We start from the raw sequence: 26,985 nt of genomic DNA on the forward strand, positions 1-26,985 counted from the left end.
ATAATTCTCATTTACCTAAAGCCAACCCAGATCCCTAAAATGATGTCAAGTAAGCCAAAGAAATGTAATCAGAACAAACAGGATGTGGAAAGAATCCTCAGAAATACATGCAAAACTTCTTTTCTATGTCATACAGGTATAAGTTAATGAAGGGGATATTTGGGAATTTTTTGTGTGTGTGTGAAGATTCCTTTCTTCTTTCTTTCCTTTCCTTCCTCCCTCCCTCCCTTTCTTCTAATTGGTGGACCCTGGGAAGCAGTGACTCAAGCAGTTGGCTTCCTCAGACCCATGTCAGAGACCTGGATTGAGTTCCCAGCTCAAAGCTTCTTCCCCACCATTGTAGGTATATGGGGAGTGAGCTACCAGATGGAAACTCCCTTTCTTTCTCTTACATAAATAATTAAGTATTTTTTTGAAAAATATTGCAGATAAAAGTTAACATTTTATTAATCAGCCCAAAAGCTGCATCTATCAACTAGAATATGAAGGAAATTAACCTAGGAGTTAAAAAAAAAGACTTTATTATATTTCACACATTATTAATTCTTATAAAATATCTCTCTTCATTTTATTGAAGAGGAGATTAACCATGGAGCTTCATGACTCAAACCACAAAGAAAATAAATGATCTAGAACATATTTATACTATCACTAAATTACAAGGCAATTTCTGAAAGTCAAAAATTCTACTAATGATACCATATACACTTCTCTGACAGAAACAACATATTTAGCTGTAACAAGTCAAAATTTTCCAAGCAAAGACTTAAGAGATTCCTGAAATGCAATCTCTAAAGAATTTCTACATTTTCCAGGATATCTTCCTCTTCGTAATCCTAAAACAAACATAAAATATTAAGAATACTAGAAATATTTAACACTGAGTCAGAAGTGGAGCAGCCAGGACTCGAACCAGCGCCCATATGGGATGCTGGCACTACAAAGCAGTGGCTTTACCTACAGCAGCGCCAGCCCCTAGGTGACAGCTTATTAACAATCTGTCCTAATCCTAGAAAATGGAACTTGATGTGACACATCAGGTTAGGCTGCCAAATGCAAGACCAGAATCCCATATGGGGTACCCGTTCAAGTCCCATCATCTTAGCTTCCAATCCAGCTTCCTACTAATGCATCTGTGAAAGCAGCAGAAGATGCACCAAATACTTGGGTCCCCCACCCAAGTGGGAGACCCAGATGGAGTTCCAAGCTCCTAGTTCTGGCATCATGTAGCACCAGCCACTGTGGCCAAGTGAACCAGTAGGTGGAAGAGCTCTCTTGTTTCTCCTTTGCTGTCACTCTTTCAAATAAACACGTAAATAAATCTTTTAAAAACTGTTATGGGGCTACACTGTGGCACAACAGGTAAAGCTGCCAACTGCAATACCAGCATCCCATATAGGCGCCAGTTCATGGCAAGCTGCTCCACTTCTGATCCAGCTCCCAGTTAATGGCCTGGGAAAGTAGCAGAAGGCAGCCCAAGTGGTTGGATTCCTGCCAGCCATGCTACAGAACAAAATGAAGCCCCAGGCTCCTGGCTTAGGCCTGGCCCAACCTGGGCCACTGTGGTCATCTGGGGAGTGAACCAATTAGATGCAAGACGTCTCTCTCTCTTTCTTTCTCCCCCCCTCCCTCCTTCTCTGCCACTCCATCTCTACAACTCTTTTTTTTTTTTTTTTAACATTCATAGATTATGCCAAAATGGTGGGACTAAGTTTCTATTTTCTGCTTTTTTTTTAAGATTTTATTTGATGCTGGCACTGTGGCACAGCAGGTTAAAGACCTGGCCTGAAGGGCCAGCATCCCATACGGGTGGCAGTTCTAGTCCCGGCTGCTCCTCTTCCAATCCAGCTCTCTACTATGGCCCGGGAAAGCAGCAGAAGATGGCCCAAGTCCTTGGGCCCCTGCAACCTCGTGGGAGACCTGGAGGAAGCTCCTGGCTCCTGGCTTCAGATTGGCAAGCTCCAGCCGTTGTGGCCATCTGGGGAGTGAACCAGCGGATGGAAGATCTCTCTCTCTGTTTCTACCTCTCTCTGTAACTCTGTCTTTCAAATAAATAAAATGAAAAAATCTTTAAAAAAAAAATTTATTTATTGGGGCCGGCGCCGTGGTGTAGCAGGTAAAGACTTACTTATTTTATTTGAAAGTCAGAATTACAGAGAGAGAAGGAGAGGCAGAAAGAGAGAGAGAGAAATCTTCCATCTGCTGGTTCACTTCCCAAATGGCCGCAATGGCCGGAGCTACACCAATCCAAAGCCAGGAGCTTCTTCCAGGTCTTCCATGCCAGTGCAGGGGCCCAAAGACTTGTCATCTTCTACTGCTTTCCCAGGCCATAGCAGAGAGCTGGATCGAAGAAGAGCAGCCAGGACTCGAAACAGCACCCATGTGGGATACCAGCACCATAGATAGTGGCCTCACCTGTTACGCCACAGTGCCAGCCCCCTTTCTGTAACTCTTGCAAATAAATACATAAAATTTTTTTTATAAAGTTTCAAAAACTGGGGCTGACACTATGGTTTAGCAGGGAAAGCCACTACCTGCTGTGCTGGATCCCATGTGGGTGCTGGTTCAAGACCCAGCTACTTCACTTCTGATCCAGTTCCCTGATATGGCCTGAGAAAGCAGTAGAAGATGGTCCAAGTCCTTGGGTCTCTGCACCCACATGGGAGACACAGAAGTTCCTGACTCCTGGCTCCTGATCAGCCCAGCTCCAGCCATCGAAGCCACCTGGAGTGAACCAGCAGATGGAAGATCTCTCTCTCTCTCTCTCTCTCTCTCTGCCTCTGCCTCTGCCTCTCTGTAACTCTGCCTTTCAAATAAAAAAATAAATCTAAACATATATATGTATATCAAAAGCTAAAAAAAATAAAACTGCTATTCCTAAAACATGCAGATTCTAAGTAAAAATCCACTAAGTAAAGATCACTCAGTAAAGACTTACCCAGGTTTCCTTGCTCGATTGTCAGCACAATCTCATCCATCACCACAGCCCTGAAGTCCAATTCCTCTTCACAACATTTAGCCTTCAATGCTCGTAAAATCTCTTTTTGGGGATAATCTTCCCTGATGCGACGATCTGTCAAAAACCACAACTTGGCAGCCACAGAGCTACACATCTTGATCTACTTGTTCTCCTTGTCTTGACTGTTTCCTCTTAAATGTAAGCTCTACATAAATGGGAGAGAAAATACATGTAAGATAAACCAAGAAATGCATTCAAGTTCAGATTTCACAACTGCACTAAGTATATACTATATTTCTACAAACAGGAAAAAAAGAAGGGAATATATATGCCATGCCCTTTTCCCTCTCAAATTAAAAAATTTAAATTCTATAAATATGAAAATTAGCAACCTCTCCAGAAACAAAATTTATTCATTTTCATCAGGCAAAGCTGGCACTGCTATTCACCTTACAGAAACTTTCAATATCATCCTATTATATTATATTAATATATTATATATTATATAATATTGTATGATATTATATATTATTATTATATTATATTATCATTTTTATGTGATTACCTACTTTTCACTTTTTTATCCCCTCCCTTAAAAAGCAACCTCCTTTTGACATAAAATAAATGAAATTCTGGTCACTGACAATACATTCCCATCTTTTCCATCACTAGAAACTGCAATTAAATATATTTTTCTGTGGCTGCATTTTTAAAAAAGATTTATTTATTTGAAATGCAAAGTTACAGATAAAGAGGGAGAGACAGAGAAAGACAGGTCTTCCATCCACTGGCTCACCCCCCCCCCCCCAAATGGCCACAGCAACCAGGCTTGTGCCAGGATGAAGCCAGGAACCAAGAGCAGAAGAAGCTCTTGGTTCTTCTGGGTCTCCCACATGGGTGGCAGGGGCCCAAGCACTTGGGCCATCATCTGCTACTCGTCCAGGTGCATTAGCAGGGAGCTGGATTGAAAGTGGAACAGTGCTCATATGAGATGCCATCATCTTTTTAAAAACATATTTAGGGGCAGCACTGTAGCATAGCAGGTAAAGCTGTCACTGTACCCATGTGGGAGATCCAGAAGAAGCTCCTGGGTTAGGCTTTGGTCTGGCCCAGCTCTGGCCATTGTGGCCATTTAAGGACTGAACCAGCAGATGGAAGATCTCTCTCTCTCTGTAACTCTGTTTTTCAAATAAACATATGAATCTTTATAAAATCTTTAAAATTTTTTTTTCAATGAACCTTCTCCCATAAAACTTTTCTCAAAGAGATTTCATTTTTTACCAGTTATAGAAAAGCTATAGAGCAAACCTGCCATTATTATCTGTTTTTTTTTTTTTAACTTATTTTATGTATTTGAAAGGCGGTGAGACAAACAAGAGAGCTTCCATCATCTGGTTCCCTTCCCAAATGCTACAATATCTAATGCTTGGCCAGGCCAAAGCCAGGAACTGGTTTCTTAATCCAAATCTCCCATGTGGGTGGCAGGTACCCAACTATTTGTGCCATCACATGCTACCCAGGATATACAATAGCAAGAAGCCAAAACTGGGAACAGAACTAGAACTCAAACCAAGGCTCTCTAACATGGGATGCACATGTCCCAAGCAGCGTCTTAACCACTACACCAAGCACTCACTCCAACAACTTTTTCTTACATGATGCCCTTCAGTCTCTTCCTCATGCACAATCATAGGGAAGGCCAGAGTGTGCCCCCAACCATGTATGGAACCCACACTTTGTAAAGTAGCACACTCAATTATTTAACAACAACAACAACAAAACAACAAAAAAAAGACTCATGTTTGAAGAGCCACATACCAAATCTCTAGTTGCCAGGTAATTTTTTTTTTTTTTAAGATTTATTTATTGGGGTCAGCGCTACTGTGTAGTGGGTAAAGCCACTGCTTGCAGTGCCAACATCCTATGTGCACTGGTTCAAGACCTGGCTGCTCCACTTCCAATCCAACTCTCTGCTATGGCCTGGGGAAGCAGTAGAAGATGGCCTAAGTCCTTAGGCCCCTGCACCCATGTGGGAGACCTGGAAGAAATGTCTGGCTCCTGGCTTCAGATTAGTCCAGCTCTGGCCATTGCAGCCATTTGGAGAGTGAACCTGTGGATGGAAGATCTCTCTCTCTCTCTCTCTCTCTCTGCCTCTGCCTCTGCCTCTGCCTCTCTGTAACTCTGCCTTTCAAATAAATAAATCTTTAAAAAAAAAAAAAGATAATTAAAAAAAAAAGATTCATTTATTTATTTGAAAGGCAGAGTTACAGAAGGGGGGTGGGGGGAGATATATGGTTCACTCTCCAAATGGCCACAAGGGTCAGGCTGAAGCCAAGAGCCTAGAACTTCATTCAGATCTTCCATGTGGGTACAGGGGCCCAAAGATTTAAGCCATCTTCTGCTGCTTTCCCAGATGCATTAGCAGGGAAGTGGATCGAAAGTACAGCAGCTGGGACCCAACCGGTGCCCAGATGGGATGCTGACATTGTCACAGAGGGCAGTTTAACCTACTGTGCCACAACATCGACCTGCAGGTAACTCTTTTTGTTGTTGTTGTTGTTGTTGTTGTTGTTAAGATTTCTTTCTTTAAGAACCTGATTAATACTCATTGTCATTCAACATCCTATCCAGACACATGTTACACAGGTTGAGTTCACAGAATTAGGCCTAACATTTGACCCAGGAGTAGCTGCAGTACAGATGACCAAAGGGCTTCAGACAAACTACACACAGCTGAAAGGCAATGTGGGAGTTCAGCACATACTCTGCTCTCTAGTCAGTCATAGGTTGGAAGCAGCAGGTGCATGAGTCCTGATTTCTTTGTAGATGGAATACTTAATCCTGGATGTCATAAAGCTAGCAGAAGTCAACAGTACATCTTCCAGGGCTTGTGGTCCCCCAGCTCACTCTCAAGTCCTAGACAAGAAAGAGAGTATACTACATACACTCTGCCTTCTGTACTCCAAACACTGTCTCCATATAATGCATGCATGACTAACATCTGAAGATTTGCTGTCAACATCTGACAGCTCAAGCAAGTCCTTTCAACTTGCTTCTTCATAGGGAAAAACCTCCTGACTATGGACTGATCTTAAGTGATCTTATTTCTGGCATCCATATTATGCACATTTTCTTCTCTGCAGTACTTTCCTGGTTGCTGGATAAGATACACATATATGGCTGTAGTTTTCATTGAGCCAATCATACAGTGGCAGGCAGGGCACAGAGATGAATGTTCACACATTGCTGCAGCACTGACATTGAGGACAATTTTGTGTTTCTACAGAGACAAGGGGCTAGTGCTATGGTTTAGCAAGCTAAGCCTCTGCCTATGGCTACTGGCTCCACTTGCAACACCTGTGAGTGCCATTTCATGTCCCAGTTGCTCCTCTTCTGATCCAGCTCTCTGCTATGGCCTGGAAAGGAGTGAAAGATGGCCCAAGTGCCTGGGTCCCTGCGCCCATGTGGGAGACCCGGAAGTGGCTCCTGGCTTTGGATCAGCCCAGCTCCAGCCGTTGCGAGTGAACCAGCAGATGAAGCCCTTTCTCTCTATCTCTCCCTCTGTCTGTAATCTATTTTTTCAAATAAATAAATAAAAATTTTTTAAAAAGAGACAAACAGAAAAGACACACAGATGGGTATCACCCATCCGCTGTTCACTCCACAAATGCCCACGACAGCTGAGGATAGGCCAGACAAAAGACAGGAGCCAGGAACTCAATCTGAGTCTCTCATGTAGGTGGCAGAGATCCAAAGTACTTGAGCCATCACCTGCTGCCTCCCAGGGTGTACACTATCAGGAAGCTGAAATTTACCATGGATCCAGGACTTGAACCTCAGGCACTCTGATATGGGATGTGGGCAATCCCAAGCAGTGTCTTAACCACTATGCCAAATGCCCTCCTCGCATTTTCTTTTTAATGGGCTCTAAATCCCTCTAATCTTGGTTTTTTTAAGATTTATTTATTTGAGAGGCAGATTTATAGACAGAGATGAAGAGACAGAAAGAAGTCTTCCATCCACTGGTTCACTCCCTAAATGGCCACAACAGCCAGAGCTGGGCCAATGCAAAGCCAGAAGCCAGGAGCTTCTTCTGAGTCTCCCACATGGGTGCAGGGGCCCAAGCACTTGGGCCATGCTCCACTGCTTTCCCAAGCCACAAGCAGAGAGCTAGATCAGAAGAGGAGTAGCCAGAACACAAACTGGTGTCCATATGGGATGCTGGCACCGCAGGCAGAAGTTTAACCTACCACACCACAGTGTCGGCTCCTGATCTTTTTCATCTGGGGGAATTGAAGCAAAACTGGAGATTTCATCCTTCACCACAAATGCCCAAAATCTTTTTGGATGTATGCCTATACCTCTGGATATGGAATGGGAGGAATGCTCTCACCTTGCAGAAGCTGACTACGAGAAAGAGGTTTGTAATTACTGTTCCACTGTTGCAATTATTTTACAGTAAAACCTCACAAGACTTTTTTTTAAAGATTTTATTTATTTATTTGACAGGTAGAGTTACAGGCAGTGAGAGAGAGAGAGAGAGAGAGAGAGAGAGAGAAAGGTCTTCCTTCCGCTGGTTCACTCCCCAAATGGCCGCTACGGCCGGCACGTTGTGCCAATCTGAAGCCAGGAGCCAGGTGCTTCCTCTTGGTCTCCGATGCGGGTGCAGGACCCAAGCACCTGGGCCATCCTCCACTGTTTTCCCGGGCCACAGCAGAGAGCTGGACTGGAAGAAGAGCAACTGGGACTAGAACCGGTGCCCATATGGGATGCCAGTGCTGCAGGCGGAGGATTAACCTAGTGTGCCATGGCGCCAGCCCCCACAAGACTTTTCATTCACTGTAATTTTACAGTCATCTTCAAAGACCAATGTATTACCAGGGAATGAAAGTCATAACGTCTGTCCAGTGATACACTTCCATTTCCAGGGGAGAACATCCAGATACCCTTCCTCAATGCCTAGAGCAACAGAGTCTCTGCAAGGCTGCTGTTGCAGCAGCTGTACTCATCTTCTCATAACTGCTCCATCAGGATTCACATGTGAGACCCAGAAACATTAGGTAAAGATTCTCTGATCCCAAAGAGGCTGTAATCAACCACTCTTCTCCTGACCTGTGTGCTCCCAATGTCCAGTGGCCAATGCCACACAGCCACCTCCTTCAGTGCCCACAACCATGTCCTATCCTCAACAGAATTAAAATACCTATTTTTTTATCTGCTAACATCAAAGAAAAAAAATGCTGACAAGAAGTCAAATATAAAAGTTCAAGTGATACTATTTTAAGATAGGAAAGAACTTCCTATCAAATAAAATGGTTACTTTTTTTCTAGCAATTAGTGAAGTAGTCGTGATTACCTAATAAAGTATTTAAGAAAATGTTCTCCAATGGTGTAAGAGAAATGTAGCATTTGCAAATGCCTCTACTCTCTCTATATATTTATATATACATGTTTATATTCTTATTTATATATACTTATTATATAAAATATATGCACATATAAATTTGTATGTGTATAGTACTTCCTTTCTTAAGATGAAAACTCAGGTCAATTAATTCCTATTCTCCTTTATTTTCTCGAGTATCAGTAAAAATAATATATAAATAACAGATACCAAGTTAAAACTTCTGGGCCGGTGCCATGGCTCAATAGGCTAATCCTCCGCCTTGTGGCGCTGGCACACAGGGTTATAGTCCCGGTCGGGGAGCTGGATTCTGTCCCGGTTGCCCCCCTTCCAGGCCAGCTTTCTGCTGTGGCCAGGGAGTGCAGTGGAGGATGGCCCAAGTACTTGGGCCCTGCACCCCATGGGAGACCAGGAGAAGCACCTGGCTCCTGCCATCGGATCAGCGCAGTGCGCCAGCCGCGGCAGCCATTGGAGGGTGAACCAACGGCAAAGGAAGACCTTTCTCTCTGTTTCTCTCTCTCACTGTCCACTCTGCCTGTCCAAATAAATAAATAAATAAAAGAAGAGCCGGCGGACACATTGTGTCCTAGGCTTTAAAAAAAAAAAAAAAAAAAAAAAGAAGAAGTTAAAACTTCTGGAAAAAAAAAGGAAGCTTTGAAATAAAGAGTCCCTGGACCAGAGTTGTCATGCTGCTGGTTAAGACCCTGCCTGTGGGGCCAGCACTGTGGTGAGTAGGTTAAATCCCCAGTCTGCAATGCCGGCATCCAATATGGGCACCAGTTCATGTCCTAGCTGCTCCACTTCTTGATCCAGCTCTCTGCTATGGCCTGAGAAAGCAGTAGAAGATGGCCCATTTTACATTTCAGGTTTTAGCCGAAGATCCGTTTTATGACATTTTCCCCCTCAGTAAGTCCTCATACCTCCAATTCATTTCAACCCACAAAACACAATTTGGAATATGCATGAAATTTTATGTTTCTTTCACGCAAAAGTCATTATCAGTAGATCTGAATTATTGTTAGAAATCAGAAAGGGGAGGGGTTGGCACTGTGGTTTAGCAGGTAGGGCCGTGGCCTGCAGTGCCTACATCCATATGGGCAACAGTTTGGGTCCCAGCTGCTCCACTTCCAATCCAGCTCTCTGCTATGGCCTGGGAAGACACTGGAAGATGATCTGGGGTCCTTGGGCCCCTGTATCCATGTGGGAGATCCAGAGGAGGATCCTGGCTCCTGACTCTGGTTAGGCTCGGCTCCGGCAATTGTGGCCATATGAAGAACAAACCAATAGATAGAGGACCCCTCTCTCTCTCTCTCTCTCTGCCTCTGGAACTCTGCATTTATTAAATAAAGCATTAAATAAATAAATAAATTTAACTTAATTTAATAATAAATAAAATTTAAATAAAAATAAAATTGAATAATAAAATTAATTAAATAAAAATAAATGCATTAAATAAAGCTTAAAAAACAGAATCAGAAAGGGGAATAAGGGGCTGGCGCTGTGGCTCACTTGGCTAATCCTCCGCCTGCGGCGCCGGCACCCCGGGTTCTAGTCCCGGTTGGGGCGCCAGGTTCTAGTCCTGGCTGCTCCTCTTCCAGTCCAGCTCTCTGCTGTGGCCCGGGAGAGCAGCGGAGGATGGCCCAAGTGCTTGGGCCCTGCACCTGCATGGGAGACCGGGAGGAGGCACCCGGCTCCTGGCTTCGGATTGGCACAGCGCTGGCCGTGGCAGCCACTGGGGGAGTGAACCAATGGAAGGAAGACCTCTCTCTGTCTCTCTCTCAATGTCTATAACTCTACCTGTCAAATAAAAAAAAAAAAAAGGGAAGGGGAATAAGTAGTAGAGGGATAAAAGCACTAACAATGATAGAGAAAGGGAGAACTACCTTCTTGGGGTGGAGGATGATTTTTTGCAGCTCTTATTAAATGTACAGTAATAAAAAGAAAATATCAGAGTGTCAGAAAAAAAACAAAATGATTAGGCATTAGCCCAGCTGATCCATCACCTACTAAGAATGTTCACGAATAAATGAACACACAAAAAAGTTCCTTTGAAACTTACGTAACTCCTTTATAACCTTACTGTCACTTAAAAATAGTCAGTTTAAATGTTCTGAGTTCATAAAATGCCATTTCCCTTACCACATTAATTTGAAGGAACATGGAATGCTTTGAGGAGCAAGAGGCTAAATATTAATCATAGATGACTTCAGTAGTGACGTGACAATCACCACAGTCCTCTTCCTTATATACAAGTCTACCTCATAAACAGAGCAAATATAATTTCTCAAGTTTTTTACATTAACTTATATCCTATAAATGTCTACAAAGAAACAGAAAAGGCAGAGCCAGTACTGTGGCAAATCAGGTTAAATCACATCCTGCAGTCCTTGCATCCTATATAGGTGCTGGTTCAGGTCCCAGCTGCTCCACTGCCAATCCACCTCCCTGCTAATACACTGGGAAAAGCAGTAGAAGATGGTCCAACTACTTGGGCCCCTGCCACCCATATGGGAGACAAGGAAGAAACTCCTGGTTCCTAGCTTCCACCTGGCCCAGCCCTGGCTGCTGCAACCATTTGGGAAGTGAACCAGCGGATGGAAGATCTCTGTGTCCCAGTAACTCTGCCTTTCAATTAAATAAGTAAATCCTTAAAAAAGAAAGAAAGAAAGAAAGAAAGAAAGAAAGAAAGAAAGAAAGAAAGAAAGAAAGAAAGAAAGAAAGAAAGAAAGAAAGAAAGAAAAGGCAACTAAGGTAAGAAAAGACAACATGTACCTATACTTTCCACTCCATACAAAAATATACATGACAAATGCAAAACAATGCACACAGGTAAGAGGTTACAAAGATCTTCATTTACATTTCACAAACCACTTTCCATATATACACTTTCTCATTCAATTCATATAACATAGTAGTTACGTGAGGAACACAGGCATACATTATTTCTCATTTTAAAGAAAGACTTGCCCAAGATACCATGAGCCAGAATTGAGATGAAGGTTATCTGATTTCTTTGTAACCTTTTCTTACTGTATATAAAGATTTAGATAAGTAAATTCACATTATCAGTGATTATACTAACAAATATACCGTTAGACAACTTATTTCTACATTTAATCCTCACGCTCATCTCTCTGAATCATTACTGTCATTTGGCGGTGAAGCTGTTGTAGATGGACAGGTCAGCTAATTTGTCCAAAGTCACAATCACAAAGTGGCAGGGACTTTAAATTCCACACATTCTATGCTGGAGATGGCCAGTCATCTCCCAAGATCCATTTTCTAAGTCTTCTTTAGCACTAAGATATCTGACATTTGGCTGATCACAACATGCAGCTAAGACTATTCCCTAGGTTTCTCAGAGCTAAATTGGCCATAAAACTATTTCAGCCAGAGAACTAAGTGAAAGGTACTGTAATGCAACTTCCAGAAACCACATGTAAGAGTTATAGTCTTCCATGGCCTTTTTTTCATCCCGTTAGCTGGAATATGCTATGGCTGCAGCTGTAGCACCCACATGGACTATAAAAACACAGTTCAACCCTAGAAAAGGCACGGCTGGGGCCGGCGCTGTGGTGTAGCAGGTAAAGCCGCTGCCTGCAGTGCTGGCATCCCATATGGTACCGGTTCGATCCAGCTACTCCACTTCCGATCCAGTTCTCTGCTATGGCTCGAGTCCTTGGGCCCCTGCACCCACGTGGGAGACACAGAAGAAGCTCCTGGCTTTGAGTCAGCACAGCTCCAGCAGTTGAGGCCATCTGGGGAGTGAACCAGCAGATGGAAGACTCTCTCTCTCTGCCTCTCCTCTCTCTGTGTAACTGTGATCTTCAAGTAAAATAAATAAATCTTAAAAAAAAAAAAAAAAAAAAAAGGCACAGCTAGGCACTAGAAAGAACTTGAACTCCCAACTGTGTGGAACCACAGCCTATCTACCTGCATAACACTATGTGTACTCACTACCTACCTCTTCTGCATGAGAAAGAAATTACTATCTTATTTCATAACTGATATTTGGGGATTCTTTGTATTATCAGCCACTGAAACCTATCATAACAACTATACTGTTATCATACCTCACTAACAAATTTTCCATGTCAGGAAAAGTGGTACTGAATGATTTTTCTTTACAGTTTAAGTGCTCAGACCCCTGTCACCCAAGAAGATCTAGATGGAGTTCTAAGCTCCTTGTCAGCATGACCCAGTCCTGGCTGCTGTAGGCATTTGGGGAGTGAATCACTGAATGGCTCTTCCTCTGTCATCCTATCTTTCAAATATATACATACTTATAAAAATTTTAAAAAAATACTCAATATACTGATAGAAGCTCCTGGCTCCTGATCGGCACAGCTCCGGCCATTGTGGCCAATTGAGGAGTGAACCATCAGATGGAAGACCTCTCTCTCTCTCTCTCGCTCTCTCTCTCTGCCTCTCCTCTCTCTGTGTAACTGACTTTCAAATAAAAATAAATAAATCTTTAAAAAAAAAAAAAACTGCTCAAAGTAAAAAATTAGTCACAATCCCAGATACACTAAGAATCTAAGAAAACTAAGTACACAAGATTAAATATTCAGTTAAGTAATGCATATAACTAATATCTGAGTGCCTACAGTATACTCCACCTAAAGATACCATTATAAGGAGAACAAACAGACCCAGTATTCAGAGAGCTAAAAATGATGAAATATTAAAACACCATGAGTAAGAAATCATCATGGATAATGCAAATCAGAACTTCAATGAGAGAGACTACCTCACACCCATTATGACAGCTACTATAAAAGAAAAGCAACAGAATATAGCAAGTGTTGACAAGGATGTAGATAAACAGGAATCTTTCTACACTGTTGGTGGGCATATAAAATGAGGCAGCCACTGTGGAAATAATATGACCATTCCCTAAAAAATTAAAATTAATACCATGATCTAGCAATTCCATTTCTGGGTAAATACCCAAAAGAACTGAAAGCAGGGTCTCAAATAAATATTTATACACTGATGTTCATAGCAGCATTACAACAGCTACAATGTAGAAGCAATCCTAATGTCCACTGGCAGATAAATGAGTAAGCAAAATGGGATACACACACACAAAATGGAATATTAATATATTCAGCTTTAAAAATAAAATTCGAATACATTCTATAAAATGGACAAATCCTAATGATACTACACTAGATGAAATAAGCCAGTCACAAATACTATATAACTCCAGAGTAGCCAAATTCAGAATAGATAGTAGCACATTAGTTGCCAGAGTCTGGGGGCTTAGGGGTATGCAGAGTTGCTATGTGATTGGTATAGAATTTCAGCTTTATAAGATGAAAAGAGTTCTGGAAATAAATGATGGCTGCACACAACACTATGAATGTACTTAATACCACTGAACTATGTATTTAATAAATAGTTAAGATAGTAAATTTTTTTTACCACAATAAAGAGAAAATTATGAAGAGGAAAAAAATCCTAGGTTAACTGCAAAACATTTACATTTCCAACTAAAGAGTCAAAAAACAGTATACCTTTTACTTAAAATTACCTGTAATTTAGTTACTAAAATTCCCCCAAATAATCCATAATAAAACCTACTACACTTAAAAAAAGTTTATCTGGAATCCAAATAAAATTTCTATAATTATTTCACTTAACAGAGGAAAATAACTTCAAAGTATCTCTGGAACATGGCAAAAAATCTGAAAAAAAGCATTCTTGATACAAAGCACAGTATAGCTTAAAGTTCCTCACATTTAACATGATGTCAGGCCTTCCTTCCAAACTTTCTTTCCAGACTACTATACTTTGAAAAGGGAGTTAGAGCTATTCATTTCCTCATGCTTTCAAGGCTTAAAAGATATGGCTACCTTAATTAATCATATGTCAAAGGAGTAAGTTAACATCTCGGAAATCCAAAGCAGCAGCATCAAAAAATTCCAACACTGCTATTTGGGCAAACCTGCATGAATTTTCAAGATGCAATTTTCTGATAAAGTGTCAAATTGAAATGTTGCCCAAAATGGGAAAGCAGAGTAAAAAAAAGAGATGTAGCCTGATCTTACATAGCAATTCCATGTTCCCTTTGAGATCTTCTAAATTTAGAGGAACATGAAGCCAGTATCAGCAGGTAAAGAAAAAAAAAAAAAAACTGTGAGAAACCGAATACTTGGTAAAAATATTTTCTAAGGGAATAGTAGTTTTGAATTTTTTTTTGTCACAACTTGATGTACTACATGTTTCGGGGGAATAAAGGTAGTAAAATGTCATCAGTGATATAACTATTTAAATAGATTTTTGTTTTCCCAACTCATCAATTCACAAATTGGTAAACATTTCATGAAAATTTAGTAGACTCTCTCAGATACTACTGAGAGAACTGGCTTGTGCTGTGGCATAGTAGGTTAAGTCTTTGCCTCTGGATCCTACATGGGCACCGGTTCAAGTCCCGGCTGCTCCACTTCTGATCCAGCGCCCTGATAATGACATGGGAAAGCAGTGGAAAATGGTCCAAGTGCTTGGGTCTCTCCACCCCCGTGGGAGACTCGGAAAAAGTTTGTTGAAGCCACTTAGGGAGTGAACCAGCAGATTGGAGATCTCTCTGTATCTCCCTCTCTAACTCTGCTGCTCAAATAAACAAATCTTTTTCTTAAGATTTATTTGTTTATTTGAAAGGCAAAATTACAGAAAGGCAGAGGGAAAGAGAAGAACCTTCCATCCACTTGTTCACTCTCCAAATGGCCACAATGGCCGCAGCTGGGCCAGTCTAAAGCCGGAAGCTAGGAGCTTCTTCTAGGTCTCCCACAAGAGTGTAGGGTCCCAAGCACTTCAGCCATCTTCTACTGGTTTTCCAGATTATAGCAGAGTGATGGATCAGAAGCGGAGCATGAACCGGTACCCATATGCTATGCTGGCTCTGTAGGTTTTACCCACTACACCACAGCACTGGCACCAAACAAATAAATCTTAAAAAAAAAAAAAAAAAAAAAATGGCCTTACTCTGCTGGTTATCTCCAGTAGGCAATATAGAACCTGATATATAACAAATTTACCTGCAATATAGAACCTGATATATAACAAATTGAGAAGCTAAGTGATAAGAATTATTTTGAGTATGTTAATTGCATTATAAAAGAGTATCAAAAAAATAACTATTCTCAATATTAAATACCAAGCAAATGTGTATTCCCATAGGATGTAAATGCAGCAGTCAAAATCAATTTTTCTTTAAGAAAAAAAAATTAGGCATAATGCTACTTTCCATCATCATCAGACAACTGGTCCTGAATGAGCTTTGTTAACAGCTAAAGGTAGGAGAAAAGACAAAAATAAGAACATAACTTCATTAAGAAAAAAGATATAAGCAAATGGGATTAATGCAGACAAGCTTCTAAGGGAACAGAGTTGGCAAGCTGTGGGGTTTTGTCCTCAAAGCCAATTCAGAGGAAAAAATATTAAAAAAAAAAACACACACATTAAAAATAACAGTATGGGGACCAGCACTGTGGTATAGTAGGTAAAGCCCCCACCTGCAGTGCAGGCATCCCATATGGGCACCAGTTCAAGTCCAGGCCAATCTACTTCCAATCCAGCTCTCTGCTATGGCCCGGGAAAGCACTAGAAGATGGCCCAAGTCTTTGGGCCCCTGCACCCACATGGCAAGATCCGGAAGAAGCTCCTGGCTTCTGATCAGTGCAGCTCCGGTCGTTGCGGCCAATTGGGGAGTGAACCAGAGGATAGAAGACTCTCTGCCTCTCCTACTCTCTCTGTGTAACTTTTTCAAATAAATAAATAAATCTTTAAAAAAAAAAAAAAAAAAGGCACCAGTGCCATGGCTCACTTGGTTAATCCTCCGCCTGCAGCGCCGGCACCCCATGTGGGCGCCGGGTCCTAGTCCTGGTTGCTCCTCTTTCAGTCCAGCTCTCTGCTGTGGCCTGGGAGGGCAGTGGAGGATGGCCCAAGTGCTTGGGCTCCTGCACCCGCATCGGAGACCAGGAGGAAGCACCTGTCTCCTGGCTTCAGATCGGTGTAGCTCCGGCCGTAGCGGCCATTTGGGGGGTGAACCAACGGAAGGAAGACCTTTGTCTCTCTCTCTCACTAACTCTGTCAAATAAAAAAAATAAATAAATAATTAAAAAAAAAACAGTATGGCCTCGGTTACTTTCAAGCCAGAAAGTCGGTCCTTTTCTGCAGATAATAAGGCACAGGAATCCAAAATACATCATGCACAGGTATTTTTTGGAGGAACTATATTATTTAACAATCCTTAATATGACAAGCAGGAAAATTCCAAGTAATGAAAGACAATTTCCCAAACATCTGTACCTAATCTCCCTACTCAACCTTGCTTAAAACAACTGCACATGTCAGCATGGCTGACACGTTCAAATAATACTCTTTTCATTGTTCCTATCACAACTTTCTCCTCTTTGAGATTTTAAAACAATTAGAATTTCTAAAGGTTCCTTTCTCATATGCTTAGGACTTAACATCTTGCGCAGGATACTCTTTACAAACTAACCTACCATAAAAATTGTCTCTTTATGGGACCTGTGCTGTGGCTTAGCAGGTAAAGCCATCATCTGCAGCGCTGGCATCCCATATGGGCACCAGGTTGAGACCCAGCTGCTGCTCTTCTGATCCAGCTCTCTGCTATGGCCTGGGAAAGCAGTAGAAGATGGCCCAAGTCCTTGAGCCCCTGCACCTGCATGGGAGACCTGGAAGAAGCTCCTGGCTCCTGGCTTTGGATCAGCCAGCTCCAGCTGTTGCAACCATTTGGGAAGTGAACCAATAGATGGAAGCTCTCTCTCTGCCTCTGCTTCTCTGTAACTCTGCCTTTCAAATAAATAATTAAAAAAAAAAAAGTCTCTAGAAATTCATATCACCAAAGTGCCCCCAAAACAGTGGTCAGCAAGCAACTACAATAAAGCTCATTCTCTTTGTTTGGTTTTCTCTCTCTTCACATGCTGCTTGGGGGTACGGAAGTTCTTCAATTTTTCACTCAGTTTATTGTCTCTACATCTACTCCCCAAAGTAAGACTACAAAAGCTACCGCTGCTTTCTTAGGTGTGGAAAACATTCTGCTCTATCTCCTTCCCTCAGCCCCTACCAATGTTACTTTGAGAATTAAATCTAATGATTTATACCAGCACCTAATCCCATGTGGGTACATAATGTGTACAGATGGGTATACACTGAGGACAGGAAGAATTGGAAGTTTTTAAAAATATATGTTTCTCCATATACCCCAACAACTAATACTGGAAGACTGGTGCATATAAGATTTTGCTGGTTATTTCCTATTAGAGAGGAAAGGGGGACAACAAGAGAAGAGGAAAAGAAAAAAAGGGCCCAATTACACTACCAGATGCTACCACTTAACGTGAATGTATTCAACAAGGACTCTAAGGAAACCAGGGCGGGGCTGCTATCCACTGTAAAACTAGGATAAGTGAAATTTTAGCTGGTAGCCAACGGGCTAAAGGTTTAAATTCTCAGCTCCTTAAGGCAGAAAAAGAAAAGCGGCTCTTGATTGAGTGGAGGATGGCATGTGACTGAATTTGCTGTTCCCCTTCTTGGCTCTATTCTCAAAATCACAGACTGCCCCCTTCCAGGACAAGTGGACTCCAGAACCTGGTATGGTAAGAGAAAACAAAGCAAAAAAACAGAAGATAGAAAAAGATGGGGTGGGGGTGGGGGGGTCAACAGCCATGTTGCCAAACTAACAACTCAATCAGTGACAAGAAATAAGAAAATTAATAGCACTAATAAATGTAAGATTAGCTGGCGCCGCGGCTCACTAGGCTAATCCTCCGCCTTGCGGCGCCGGCACACCGGGTTCTAGTCCCGGTCGGGGCGCCGGATTCTGTCCCGGTTGCCCCTCTTCCAGTCCAGCTCTCTGCTGTGACCCGGGAGTGCAGTGGAGGATGGCCCAAGTGCTTGGGTCCTGCACCCCATGGGAGACCAGGAGAAGCAGCTGGCTCCTGGCTTCGGATCAGCGCGGAGCGCCGGCAGCAGCGCGCCGGCCGCGGTGGCCATTGGAAGGTGAACCAACGGCAAAGGAAGACCTTTCTCTCTGCCTCTCTCTCTCTCACTGTCCACTCTGCCTGTCAAAAAAAAAAAAAAAAAAAAAAAAAAAAAAAAAAAAAAAAAAGAATGTAAGATTAATTGACTAGCCCTTTGGCACACTAGGCAAATAGCACACAAAGTTAACTGTTAGAAAATCACTTGACTGTTTTTAAATTTAGAACTTTACATATTAAAAGGTAGGATATCAATGTTCAACCTCAATTAACAAAATTTCAGTTTTATTCCACACGAGTATCTTTAGGAAGTATTTTGACAAATTGTTTTTAAGAAATCATTTTTTAAAATGACGTTTAGGCTACTCTGTTTTGTGAAAGAACAAAACAATTACCTAAATGTTAATTTAATAATTACGAACGTCCGTAAATAAATATATCAAGCCCACATAAAAGAAAATAGTTGCATATTAGGCTACTCAATATTTGCTATAGATTCAGAGTTTAACCCAACTCTACGAAGACGTGGGAACACACCTATAATCAATGGGAAAATAATATCACATCGGAAACATTTACATGGAAGTTACAATCGGCGAGTTAGTGTAATAACCCCACTCCCAGAACAGAATGAATGCCCCATCTCTATTCATAAACACGAGTCGGGTAAAATAGTAGGAATACAAGTCTGTGATCCAAGAAAGAACCTAACACTCCGGTTATTATTATCTGGTTTGGATTTTTTTCCCCTCCGAGAGGGAGTATTCAGATCTCGGTCATCCGCTTAGAATTATCCAACGCCAAGCAATTATTTGGTCGCCTCCTATTCAGAGGGGGAACGGCCGTCACACTACCTGCGATTCACACGTAAGGAGACAAATACGGAGTTTAAAACGTAGTAAGTGCAGGGCGAGCGCCACATTGTCGTCCTCCCTCGGTCACACCGTGGCAGGTCCGAGGGAGGCAGCAGGGGCCGTGGAGACGACACGCTCCTGAGGGCGGCCCGCGGCGGCGCCCACTCCAACGAGCATTCATTCCCAGGGCTACCACACCCCCAAGCCACCCCCAGGGCGACCACGGTCCCTCCACGCCGAGGTCGCGCCTCCCTCCGACCCCGGTCCCCCCGGCCGCACGCTCAGCGCCCGACCGACCCCTCCCGGCGCCAGCCAAGCCCAGGTTCTGCGTCGCCCCCCGCCGCCCCGAGCCGAGGCGACCACCGGCCTTCACAAGCCCCGGCCCCGAGAGCGCACGGCCCCGTTCCCTGCCCTGGCCGAGCCCCCCCAATTGTCGGCGAATCCACGGGGCCGCACTCGCCCACTCCCGGGGGCGCGCCTCCGCCCCTTCCCTCCCCAGGGGGAGAAAAGCGAGCCGACCGCTTACCTGGCGCGGGCGGCTCCTCCCTCGCTCTGGGCCAGCGGAGCCGGGCTGGGGCCTCGGTGGAAGCGCGGGCCGCCGAGCCGGCTGCAAGTCGGAGAAGGAGAGGAGGGGGAGGGGGTCGGGATGCCGGGAGCCGCCTCCTTTCTCCGCAGCCCACCGCGGCTCCCCCTGCCAGCTCGGGCGTCCTTCACACCCTCGCCCACTTTCTCCCAGCCTCCCGGTCGGCCTGCTCCCTCTCACCCCCACTCCCACACACACTCACTCCCACACACTCACACCCAGCCGCTCCTCGTTCCCTCACTCGCCTGCCGCGCGCGCGCGCGACCCCGCTCCCTCTCTCTCTAGCTTTCTCTCGCTCCCTCTCTCTCTCTCTCTCTCTCACTCACTCACACACACACACACACACACACACGCACACACGCAGCGCGCGGCGCCGGCGAAGACCGCCCCGCACTCCCCCAGACCCAGGCGCCGCGTGCAGAGGACCAGCGCGCGCCCCGGCCCCGCCCTCCTGGCGCGGCGGCGCGGCGGGCGGGGGGCGACGACCGGCGGCGCGAGGGGGCCCGGCTGGCCCGCCGAACCCCGCCGAGCGGATCTGACACCTGCCTCAAGACCCGCCCTCCCGGCTCCTCGTCCGCGCTCGCCGCAGCCATCGCCGGCCTCTCCGGCCGCCGCTGAGAGGCGATGGAGCGCGCGAGCTGCAAAGGGAGCGCGAGGGCGCTCCGAGGACGCGCTTTCCCACCCGCCCCCAAACCGTCCTCACCGAGACTGGGGAACGGGTAGGGGGCGGGGGCCGAGGTTTGTGGCCGACTCGCAGCCGCGGAATGAGTGCCTTCGGTTGTACGCTCCCCGCCTCACATTCCCTGCGCGGGCTCCATGCGGCCAGACTTTGTGCCCTGACGCGAGCCTGCGAGCCTGCCTCCCCGGCGCGGCGCGCCGCGCTGCCCGATCATCCGCGCCTGCCTGCTTCTCCGAGGGCCACCGCCTAGAACCCTCGCAGTGGTCTCTCCTCGCCGGGAAGCAAAGATGGGGGCACTGGGAGCCTGAACCCCCCTAGAGCCCTTAGCCGCGTACGAAGGAAAGACAATGCCTCTGTACGTGAGAAGACGAATTTCAAACCACAGCATAAATTCTCTGGGCTCAAAGCCTGTTTAAAGACAGGCAGGGGGACTCGGCCAGCTCTGCCACTAGGAAATCCGCGTGGCCGAGAGAGAGAGAGAGAGAGAGGGAGAGAGAGGGAGAGAGAGAGAGGCGCCGCGTGTTAGCTCCAGCGCCCGGGGCGGCGCGACGCCTGAGGAGGAGGGCAGGACCTGAGGCAGAAGTTCGGTTACAAGGTCAACCGGAAGCGTCCGCCCCCCTCAATGCTGGACAGTCCATAAGGGCTGCCTCATCTGACAGGAACCTGGCCTAGATGGGGTTGGCCACGGACCCCACCCAACAAGGGGACTCCCCTCCGTAAGAGGAAGGCCAAGGCGGGGGATGCAGATGTAGAGAGGCTTGGGCAGCTTGTGCGGAAGCCAGCTCCCAGGAAAGAAGTGGACGCTGCCTGGAGGACCCTCCTGGGCTGTGGTAGGCCACGCGGTGGCTATCGGGATAGTCCGGACAGAGTCGGAAAATCACCCAGCAGAGTGGCGGGGGCCGCTTGGATTCTTAGCAGGAGGATGAAATGGAGGTGGCATGACTGGTCGAGTGACCGAGGTCTCCTTCTGGGCCAGTGAACTAGAGCCAGTCCTTGAGTGGAGGCAAGGGGGGCTGCGTGGCTTCAGAGGCTGCCCAGATCCCACGGACACGCATGATGTGGGCTCCCACCTCCAGAGACGGAGCTGTTTCTGGAGATTCCAATTTGTATTCTTTCGGGGGCTCCCGGAAAAGCCAGAACCTGCTGTTTTCAGAGGGGGTGGTTTGAATAGTCTGTCCGTAATAAGACAAGGATATTTTACTTTAAAAAAAAAAAAAAAAGGCAAAGAAGCCAGTGTAAATCTTGGTCAAGTTAGTTACTTAATTTCTCTGAGCCTTTGTTATAAAAAGATAGAATACGTTCTGGAATGAGATCATGTATTTAAGTGAGTTTTGTAAATTCTACAACTCTATAAAAATAAAATTATAGTCCAAAGGAGGCTAAGAATCTGTATATTCAGCTACATTATATTTCTAGATCATGAATAAACCCAAAGACAGTGGGTGACTTCCCTAACTTATATGGAATATTCATTCCAAATACTTGAATTCAGATATTCCCAGATATGAGATTCAGTAAGTCCTGACCAGTTTACCTTCTTGGAAGCCACTTATCACACACCCGTAGGCCAGCAACTTCCTTTCAGTACTCCTTTCCCAATCTATTGCCTGTATAGTGCCAACATCAGTCTGGGTTTTTGTTTTTGTTTTTTTGCTGACTTTCCTCAGGGTACTGAGAGCCCTTTCAGAGACGTCACGTAACTTTAGGGTGACAAATTCTGAAGCCAGACAGCTTGGATCTGATTTCTAGTCCCACCACCTATGTGATCTTCTGAAGTAACCTAACCTGTGTGTATCTGCCCAACTGTAAAAGTGAGGACAAAAGTAGTTATCCACTTCATTGAGTTGTCATAAGGAGTAAACGACCTAATAAGGACAGTTGTCCCTCAGTATCTGAAAGGGATTGATTCTGGGATGCTCACTGAGTAGCCAAGACCACCAGTGCTCAAGTCCTCTATATAAATGACATAGTATTTCTATGCAATCTACACATATCATCCGATATAATCTCTCTAGAGGAGCTGGCATTGTAGCTTAGCCGCTGAAGCCACCACCTGCCACACTGGCATCCCATATGGGCCCTGGGTCAAGTCCAGGCTGTTTCACTTCGGATCCAGCTCCCTGTTAATGTGCCTGGGAAAGCAGTGGAAAATGTCCCAAGTGCTTGGGCCCCTGCAGCCACGAGGGAGACCTGGAAGAAGCTCTTGGCTTCTACCTGGTTGCAGCCATTTGGGGAGTGAACCAGCAGATGGAAGATCTTTGTGTCTCTCCTCTCTCTGTAAAATAAATATAATTATAAATAAATATATTTTTTAAAAGTGCCAGTGGCAAGTGAGTTAATAGTCTAATATTCTGGCCAGCGCCGCGGCTCAATAGGCTAATCCTCCGCCTGCGGCGCCGGCACAACAGGTTCTAATCCCTGTTGGGGCGCTGGATTCTGTCCCGGTTGCCCCTCTTCTTCTTGTCCAGCTCTCTGCTGTGGCCCGGGAGTGCAGTGGAAGATGGCCCAAGTGCTTGGGCCCTGCACCCGAATGGGAGACCAGGAGAAGCACCTGGCTCCTGGCTTCGGATCAGCACGATGCGCTGGCCGCAGCATGCTGGCTGTGGCAGCCATTGGAGGGTGAACCAACGGCAAAGGAAGACCTTTCTCTCTGTCTCTCTCTCTCTCACTGTCCACTCTGCCTGTCAAAAAAAAAGTCTAATATTCTTTATGTACAGTTTGACCAGTACAACTCATTTTTTCTAGGGATACATAGGTACCATGAATGGAATTCTGTAACAGTGGGGTTGAAAAAATAGACTAAATATGATTGATCCTCTGTGCAACTTTTTCCCTATGTCAGTTTCCCTATGTATCATTTGCTACTAGCGCTTTAAAAAAAAAAAAGCTATCATTCATTGAACTGCTATAAAAGTATGTACTTACACATCTTGGAATATTCCTAATGTATATAAACATTGCTTTTGACTTAAGCTAATAAAGGAAAGGAAAAAAAGCATAAACTTTTTTTTAAGCTTTTATTTGAGAGATGGAAACAGTAAGCTCCCATTCCTGGTTCTTTCCCTAAATGCCTTTAATGGTTGGGGCCAAAGCTAGGAGACAGGAATTCAATCCAGGTCTCCCACAAGGTTGTCAGGCATCCAATTTCTTGAGTTGTCACCACCCTCCCAGGGACTGCATTAGCTGGAATAAAGCCAGGACTCAAACTCAGGTACTCCAATATGGGACATAGATGTCTTAACCACTAGACTAATCATCTACCATGCTCAAACTGTATTTCAAAGCCAATGGTATGATTTATTTCAGATTATCATTATAGTCATCAAATACATTTACATGAATCATGAATAAATTCATATTTCATATTTTTGTATGAAGCCCTGATGTTGCATAAATTACTTTCACAATTTTCAAACTGGAAAACTAAGGTCCAGAAAGGCCATATACAGATTCAAACATAATCTTTAAGCCTTTAAGAGTAACATGTTTAGGAAGGTAGAGATTCACATCTCCTTTCAGTAGTGTATTAGCCAGCTTCAGCCAGTTTTTCAATACTTTAACTGAAATACTTGAGAGAAGCTTCTAAAAGGGAGAAGGTTTATTTCAGCTTATAGTTCGAAGGTTCACATTCCAAGATCAGGCGGCTCCATTCATCTGGCATCAGATGGATCACGTGAAGGGAGGATCACATGGCAAGCTAATTATCAGAGAGCAGGCAGCACACTGCATAGCCAAGACTCTCTCAAGTATTTGCTTCAAGGGGCAAGCCCCCAGTGACCTAAAGACTTCCTACCAGCTCCCACCTCCCAGGTACCACAATTAGATCAGGTCTCCACCCTTAATCCAGCAACCCATTAATGATTGAGATTTAGAGGTTTAAACTTCTGCATGACTTGGGGAAGCCAAATCCTATACAAATCATAACAGGTAGCCACATATGCTCAAGAGTATCTAAAAGAGCTTGCCTTGGCTTAATCAACCAGTGAGTTAATATTCTTCAGAGACTCCAAGCCAGTTGAATCCCCTAGGAAGACACAATAGCTAACCTAACATCTCTGAAGTCATATAAATCTGATTTTAAATTCTGCTTTTATTTACTAGCTGCATGGGGGTCGATGCTTAACTTCTATAAACCTCAAGTTTTCCTATTAGCAAAATAAAGAGTACATCGGGCTGGCGATGTGGCAAAGCAGGTAAAGCCGTCTGCAGTGCCAGCATCCCATATGGGCACTGGTTCGAGCCTGGCTGTTCCACTTTCAATCCAGCTCTCTGCTATGGCCTGGGAAAGCAGTAGAAGAAGGTCCAAATCCTTGGGCCCCTATACCAACATGGGAGATCTGGAAGATGCTCCTGGCTCCTGGCTTTGGATGTGCACAGCTCTGGCCATTGCAGCCATCTGGGGAGTGAACCAGTGGATGGAAGACCTCTCTCCCTCACTCTCTGCCTCTCTGAAACTCTGCCTTTCAAATAAATAAATAAATAAATCTTTTAAAAAAAGATTATATTAACACTACTTAAGTTATAAGGATTGAGATAACCATAATATACAACATGGTAAGTTCTCAATAAATATTGCCTATTATTATTCAAGACTAACATACAAAATAATCAAATCACAATCAAAGACAAAATATACAAGGTTTGGAAATGTGTTGTAATAATAGATATACATATTTATTGCCTGTCCCTGTGAGAACAACTCCATAGATGATTGGTATCTTTGAGATGAAATTCAGGTTCATTCTTTGTCTAAACCAAAACATTCCCCAGATTTCTGTGTTTATTCCTAGACATACTAGAATCCACTGGAAAGCTTCCAAAACTGATTAAATCTGAATGTCTGTGATTAGCAGATTGCCTGTCCCAACCAGTTTGCCTTCTTATAAATTTCATCACTTTCTAGGTAACCCCAGGACAGCAACTTCCTTTCAGTACTCTTCTCCTTATCTGTTGCCTATATAGTACCATTGTCTGGTGTTTTTTGTTGTTGTTGTTGACTTTCCTCAGGGTACTGAGAGTCCTTTCAAAGATGTCAAATAACCTAGGGTGACAACTTCTGAGGCCAGACGGCTTGGATCGGATTTCTAGTTCCACCACCTATGTGATCTGAAGTAACCTAACCTGTCTGTATCTTCATCTGCCCACCTGCAAAAGTGAGGATAAAAATAGGAACCCACTTCACTGAGTTGTCATAAGGAATAAATGAGTTAATGATTACAGTATCCAAGGGGATTGGTTCCAAGACTCAGATTTTTTTTTTTCTACAGCTCTCCAGGGATCCAAATGTGTATCCGAGGTAAAGAGATTTATTATTTTTTAAAAGCACATTATTTGAGGGACCGGCGCTGTGGTGCAGTAGGTTAATCCTCCGCCTGCAGCATCAGCATTCCATATGGGTGCCGGTTCTAGTCCCAGCTGCTCCTCTTCCAATCCAGCTGTCTGCTATGGCCTGGGAAAGCAGTGGAATATGGCCCGGGGTCCTTGGGCCCCTGCACCCACATGGGAGACCCAGAGGAGGCTTCTGGCTTTGGATCAGTGTAGCTCCGGCCGTTGCGGCCATTTGGGGAGTGAACCAGTGGACGGAAGACCTTTCTCTGTCTTTCCCTCTCACTATCTGTAACTCTACCTCTCAAATAAATAAAATAAAAATCTTAAAAAAAAAAAAAAAGTACTTATTTGAAAGGCAGAATGGCAGAGAGGGAGAGAGAGATCTCCCATTTGCTGATTCACTCCTCAGAGGCCTACAACAGCAGGGGCTGGGTACTTCATCCAGATCTTACTATATTGCTATATTGGTGACAGAAACCCAGATACTTGCACCATCACCTGCTGCCACCCAGGCATAGGTAGCAGGAAGCTGGATAGGAAGTGGAGGCGGGACTCAAACCCAGGCACTGTGACATGCGATGCAGGAGTCCCAAGTGGAAGTTTAACCCACTGTGCTACAGCACCTTCCCCAATAAGCAAACTTAAACAGAGTTTAGAATTAAGTACATTTGACCATATTGAAATGCACATCTTGCTTAGCCATTTCAGTTAGATTAGCTGATTAGAATATGACATCTAAATTTGCCGTTTGAAGCTTTTTTTTTTTTTTTAAGATTTCTATTTATTAATTTGAGAGGCAGAGTTACAGAAAAAAAGAGGGAGAGAAGGAGGAAGAGGTCTTCCATCCCCTGGTTTACTCCACAAATGGCCATAATGGCCAAAGGTAGGCCAATCTGAAGACAGGAGCCAGGATTTTCTTCTGGGTCCTCCACGTTGGTGCAGGGGCCCAAGCACTTGGGCCATCTTCCATGGCTTTCCCAGGTCATAAGCAGAGAGCTGGATCAAAAGAGGAGCAACAGGGACATGAACCAGCACCCATGGGGTACCAACACTGAAGGCAGAGGCTTAACCTACTACACCACAATGCCAGCCCCATTATGAAGCATTTTTTAAAGTTCTTGTTTGAGAGAATATTTAGCTGCCGGGAGAAAAGTATATGAAAGCAAGG

General features: G+C 44.3%; 1 protein-coding gene across 8 annotated transcripts in view; it reads right to left on the bottom strand.

The window, feature by feature from the left end:
* The window catches only part of RIMKLB (ribosomal modification protein rimK like family member B), an 81,832-nt gene that overhangs the window by 39,405 nt on the left and 15,442 nt on the right, over positions 1 to 26,985 (bottom strand). For 5 of the 8 annotated variants that reach the window (XR_016213461.1, XR_016213457.1, XR_016213459.1 and 2 more), the window contains exons 1-2: positions 19,754 to 20,448; positions 2,939 to 3,164 (exon numbers count right to left, since the gene is read on the bottom strand). Coding sequence is in view for 1 of the 8 variants with exons in the window: in XM_051850136.3 (XP_051706096.1) it covers positions 2,939 to 3,113 (175 nt within the window). In the remaining 7 variants the exon portion in view is untranslated. Of the gene's footprint in view, positions 1 to 2,938; positions 3,165 to 19,753; positions 20,449 to 20,513; positions 20,535 to 26,985 lie in introns of those variants that run through there. The other 3 variants (XR_016213462.1, XR_016213464.1, XR_016213458.1) reach the window with 3 other exon arrangements.

Source organism: Oryctolagus cuniculus, chromosome 9 (genome assembly GCF_051225735.1).
Source record: "Oryctolagus cuniculus isolate XC-2025 breed Fujian yellow rabbit chromosome 9, ASM5122573v1, whole genome shotgun sequence".
Lineage (NCBI taxonomy): Eukaryota > Metazoa > Chordata > Mammalia > Lagomorpha > Leporidae > Oryctolagus > Oryctolagus cuniculus.